General features: G+C 42.1%; 1 protein-coding gene across 1 annotated transcript in view; it reads right to left on the bottom strand.

The window, feature by feature from the left end:
- Positions 1-1,745: 1,745 nt before the first annotated feature.
- The window catches only part of LOC130485420 (divergent protein kinase domain 2B-like), a 52,858-nt gene continuing 48,603 nt past the window's right edge, over positions 1,746-6,000 (bottom strand). Inside the window, exon 5 of the mRNA XM_056858611.1 lies at positions 1,746-2,086. Within this exon, the coding sequence (XP_056714589.1) occupies positions 1,746-2,086 (341 nt within the window). The remainder of the gene's footprint in view (positions 2,087-6,000) is intronic.

Below are 6,000 nucleotides of genomic sequence, written 5' to 3'. Positions count from 1 at the left end.
TTAAAATGTGCATCCCACCTAATAGAAAGAAATGGCAGACTGAACCCAATCAGCCAAATGAATCTACACTTCCTGTTTGCATTCTATTAAGACACTGACTACTACAGCACAGAAATAACCTGGTGGTTCCCAAATGGGAATGCATCCAAATCATGAACAGCCCTTCAAATGCTCACAGAAGGGGTGGTTTGGGTTTTATTTTGCTTTTTTGTGTGCTTTTTATCAAATGGTCAAAAAATTTCCTATTGCATTGCAAATGTTTTGTGTTTTCGAATTTTCATGCTGCTGCCCCTTCCCTGTCTGCCATTTGACTAACCCATTCAACACACACACCTCTTACAGAAGAGGTGTTTTCCTTAGTTTTCTCAAACTCACTCTGAAGATGGGGGCAGGTTGAGCTGCAATAGCATATATCTGTAGTGTTCTCATTTTGCATTGCCTGAGCTTGTTCAGTCATGGACAAGCCAGAAGTGCTGTTCTATCAGCCCCTTCTCTTTCAATAAGGCTCCAAGCATCACTGACAGGGGCGGGAGGCATCCAGATTACAGGAAGGCTGGCTGGTGTACCTTAGGGTCTTCTGCCTTCTTGGTACTGAGCTGTGAAGAACACACAGTTGTGTGGTGTAGCTATTCTTTAGAAAGGCCAATGAGGAGGAGGTCTCAAGGAACTTTCAAGCAGTGAGCATGTGGCACATTTGGTGTCAGAGAGAGAGCAAGCGTGTGTGCAAAACAGAGAAGGATGTGTGTGTTGCTGCAGCAGTGGCTGGGCCTTACATTCTGTTTGGGGAAACCTTGTATGGGATTTTGTCATGTTGGTTCTAATAAGCACACATACAACCCCCTCCCACATACAAAACCCTACCCCACATATACAATTAATTCATTAATACTGAGCGAAAACCAGTCACTTTCCAGAAAAAACACAAACTAAAAAAAACTGGAACAAAATGGGGGGGGGGTTGTTGTTAAATGATTAGTAAGCCTGGAAAACCTGTGTCCATGTAGCTTGGTCTTGAAATTCCATCTCAATTTTTTTTTTTTTACTGCCACAAGTCAGGTCTGAAAAAATTACAGAAAACACTAGAAAGCAATGAATTGTCAATAATGTCATCTGGATTACCTATTTAAGTAGAGTGAACAGCAAATTCCAAATGAAATGGCTAGTTAGAATGATTCCCATCTCTATGGGAGCCTGAATTAGTTGCCTCAGCAACAAATACATTTCTCCAGCAAATACATTTCTCCAGCTAGGGAAGTGAAAGAACTTCTACTGTCTGTGATGAAAGAAGGAAATGTAGAAGCAACTTGAGAGTGGGACCACAGAGTGTGCCACTGGCAGCTCTAACCACTGGCAGCTCTAACCACAGGCTATCACTTTTGTTGTTTTTGCAGAGAGAAAGAGAGACCGACCGACCTATTTCAAAGTTCCACCAAAGATGGAAGAGGGAGAAAGGTAGCTTCCATCAGGACATCCTTTGTCAATTATTCGAGGATAACCATTCAGACATTTTCCATACAGCCAAAGTAAATTTGATTCTTACAGAAGTAATCGGTGCCACCTCTGTGGCTCAATACATTTTGGAAAGCTTTATTAGGAGGGCATATTCCTCAAAAAGCAGGTTGCAGAAAAAGTGGGCAGATTCTTGTTGAAAGAATGGGTTAACCTTAGCTAAATGTCATTCTTTTTACTTCAAAGGCAGAAGAGGCATGTGGCGGACAGCTCTGTTATCCCAGGCAAACATACTTTTACCATTTGGCATCATATTTGCAATCAGGATAGCGGTAGGCAAAATGAGAGTGGCAAGGCCGCAGAGGCTTCAAAATCTCTGCCAGCTTCTGAGCTGCAGAGATGACTTTTTGTTGAGCTAAGAAACTGTCCGCACAAATGGCCAAAGCACTGTCAATCTCCTCTTGAACATAAGGCAAGAATTTTTCCTTTAAGAGTTCAGGCAGAATTTTCTCACACACCATGATGAGGCTCTGAGTGTGCTTAATGGAATTACAGGAGGGAAACACAGACTGACAGTCCACAGCTAAGCAGCTGAATATGTCATAATGTTCCTGCTGGTCTTCCATCAACGAGGTTCCTAGCAAAAAGAAACGGAAACGTTAGTTACAAACATGTATGAGCAAATGTTCTGTACATACCCATCTACAGTACTTTAACTCTATATCATGAGGCAAGTCAGACTACAAACTGTTCACCCCCTACCTGTCTTCCCCACTGAGAGAAAGAAAGCAGAAAGAAGAAAAGCTACATGTCGGTCATGTGAGAGCCCTTCCTTCTCTTATCATTCCCTACATCAACATTTCCTTCTATGTGGAAAACTAACATGGGGTAGAGAATTTTTCTCTCACAGCTCTTTTCTGGATATGCTATCTTTTAATGTATTATTGAGCAAACATGTGACTTCTCATAAAGATGGCAGTGTTGAATTTTTAAACGGTCCTTTATGTAACATTTTGAAGTTGAATCTAAGTATTGCAGGATTTAGTTTATGGTTTACATACAATTTGAAAGTCATGACAATGTGGAGATAGTGAACACCCTTCATTCAGTGAGTAATTGTTCCTGTACTGAATTATTTTGGATCCTGTTCCAGCCTCTCCAAATAGCTTGGGGCAGAGAGTCTTCCCAAGGGAGATATAAAGTTATATAGCAAACAAGACATGGACCACTGAACATTACAAACTTCTCTGTCTGCAAAGGGTTAGGCAAGTTTCAGGTAATTAAAGGGGGCAGCTGGGCCTGATGAGGAAGAAATTGAAAGCTTCTATTCAAGTGTCCAGGAAGAAATTGATCACACACCTAAACAAGATGTGCTAATAATCATGGGTGAGTGGAATTTAAAATAAAACAGAATCCAGTATTGTTGGAAGATTTGGGCTAGGCACACTAAATGAAGCAGGAGAGTAACTCATAGAGTCTGTGAAGACAAGAATTTGTTCATTGTGAACATATGTTTCAAGCAACCAAACAGACAATTGTATATAGGTGGACCTCACCGGATGGCCAATATAGAAATCAAATATATTACATAATTGGAAGCAGAAGATGGAGAAGCTCTATTCTCTCTGCTAAAACAAGACCAGGAGCTGATTGTGGTACAGACCATGAACTGTTAATACCAAAAATAAGAATAAAGCTGAAGAAAAACTCCAAAACATCCATAGTGCCAAAATATAATCTAGACAAGAGTTTAGACCATGTAAAGAACATTTGCATTACTACGTTCAAGTGAATGTAAACTAGAATAACTATGGGTGGAAACTATTATCAAGGAAGAATGTGCAAAGACTATTCTTGTAGCCAAAAGAAATGAAAAGCCTTGATGGATGACTGATGTCTCTCTTCAGCAATTTTGTTTCAAGAAGCAAAAGTAAAAGGTGACAGAAAGCAAGGCTTAGACTTACCTACAAGCCCAGTTTTCTGGCATGCGCTGGGGAGGGTTGGGAGCTGGCACAAGGTTCAGGGGCTTGTCTGGTGGGGCAGGGACTCAGCTGGGCAGCCAGCATGCTGCCACAAAATGGCTGCTGGTGTGGAAGCTGGAGAAGGAGCCATAGCATCTTTAACTCTAGCTGGAACTTTTCCTGCCCTGCTGCATACCTTCCTGGCCCACCCTATATTTCAAGTGGACCAATCAGGCCCTGGCTCAATAGGGGCAGAGCCAGCAGGGAGGCTCAGATATGAGCTATTGCACTCGGCTCCTCCAGATAGGTATTTAAGAAGCAGCCCCCCTTGCCCAGCTGAGTCTGCTTCCTAATTTGTCCTGCCCTCCCTCCCTATACTTGGGCTGTTTGGTTGTTATATCAACTTCATGTTAATTCGTCACAACTTTTGGCAGTTTTGGCATGGGGCTGGATTTATTTCTGGGGGAGGCCTGGAATAGGACATGCCCAGTCGGGGGCTATCAGGGTGGTGGCCTCCCGCCAAGTGGCAGGGGACCACACAGCAGGCTTCTGTCCAAGTGGATCCCACATACTGCATCTCAGGCTATTCCCAGCAGATGGGCTGGATCCAGCCCCTATGCAATGCCAATGCCTGATGCTGTAACCAATAAAGTTGTGTATCCAAGGTTGGGTGAAAGGAAAATATATATAAGTCTATGTTTAAATACTGAAAGTATAATTTATTAGAAGCGCTATATAAAAGTTAAAATTATTTAAAAGCATTAAAATAGCACAATAGCATTTCCTGAGGTTGATAACTATAACCACATACCAAACGCATTTCGGCCTATGGGGCCTTCATCAGTGGTTAATTAAAACCCTTTGTAAACCTGCACACATTTACAGAAATACATTAATGAATACAAATACAAACAGTTCAAACCCAACCAGGCATGTGTATATGTTGTAAATTCTATTCTCAATTATTCAAACATCTGGTATAATAGGTTCTTGTTGTAATACTGGTTAGTATAAGTCTCTCAATAAAGCAGTTATTTTAATGCTTTTAAATAATTTTAACTTTAACTTTAAAGAATAAAGCTGAAGAAAAACACCAAAACATCCATAGTGCCAAAATATAATCTAGACAAGAGAGCTGTTCCACAAGATCCAAAAAATCAAAGGGCAATTTAAAAACTAACCTGAAAAGCTGAAAGATCAACATGGAAATACATTAACTGAACAGGACAAAATAAAGAAAAGATGGGACCAATACACTAAAGAACTATACAGAAAAGATGAAAGGATGACAGATTCCTTCCAAGAAGAAACAGTTTTAGAAAGTGAAGTGAAAGCTGCACTGAGGAAAATTGGGAGACACGAATAGATGGGATATCTGAAACTGAAACTGAAACTGAAAAGAGTTTAATACGGTCCAAGACCAGCATAAAAACATACCAGATATACATACATAACATAACACATATAAAAGAGTATCAAGTGCGAGCCCCTATAATTTCTTTCTCACTCATAAAAGCCGTTAAGCGCATAATTTTTATTTTTACAAAATTAGAGTTAGCATAAATATAAATCTAAAATCGCTCAACCATTAAGTTTGACCCTCATAGCTTGCCACTTAAATTTGGCCACTTTAAAAGTTATCTCCATATCCTTGTCTGAGAGCATGTTAGAAAGACTAAAAGCTCTGGATCGCCCTGGGAGGCCCGATAATACAGAAAGAACGGCTTCTCATATCTTGTTATAGATTTTGCATTCGAACACAACGTGCTGAAGGGTCTCAATACTCCCATCAGAGCAGGGGCATAATCATCCTGCATATGGTATCTTTTTGTATCTCCCTTCCAAAAAGGCTGAAGGGAGTGTGTTACAACGCATCATGGTGAAGGCCCTCCTGTAGTCTGGACTATCTAAGTGGGAAAGGACCACGTTGGTGAGAGTGCTGCAATTGTAGCACATGTTTTTGATTCTACTTAGGTCAGGGGTCCTCAAACTTTTTAAACAGAGGGCCAGTTCAAACACTGTTGGGGGCCGGACTATACTTTTTGCAGGAGGGTGGTTGTGGCTAATGGGAGTCGGCGTGGCTCTCCTGTCCTCGTGGCTTGTCTCTCTTTCCTCTTCCCTCCCATGTGTAGGGAGCTGGGAGGAAGTGACCGGTCGTCACATGAACACATGAAGCTGCCTTATACTGAATCAGGCCCTCGGTCCATCAAAGTCAGTATTGTCTACTCAGACCGGCAGCGGCTCTCCAGGGCCTCAGGCAGGGGTCTTTCACATCACCTACTTGCCAGGTCCCTTTAACGGGAGATGCTGGGGATTGAACTGGGGACCTTCTGCACACCAAGCAGATGCTCTACCACTGAGCCACAGCCTCTCCCCTCTAAAACATGAACACATGAAGCTGCCTCATACTGAATTGGACCCTTGGTCCATCAAAGTCAGTATTGTCTACTCAGCCCGGCAGCGGCTCTCCAGGGTCTCAGGCAGAGAGGTCTTTCACATCACCTACTTGGGACCTGCTGCATGCCAAGCAGATGCTCGACCACTGAGCCATGATCTCAGGCTGAGGTCTTTCAATTCACCTACTTGCCTG

This window comes from Euleptes europaea, chromosome 12 (genome assembly GCF_029931775.1).
Source record: "Euleptes europaea isolate rEulEur1 chromosome 12, rEulEur1.hap1, whole genome shotgun sequence".
NCBI lineage: Eukaryota > Metazoa > Chordata > Lepidosauria > Squamata > Sphaerodactylidae > Euleptes > Euleptes europaea.
Note: the sequence above shows the minus strand (reverse complement) of the source record. Positions and strands in the feature narration are given on the sequence as shown.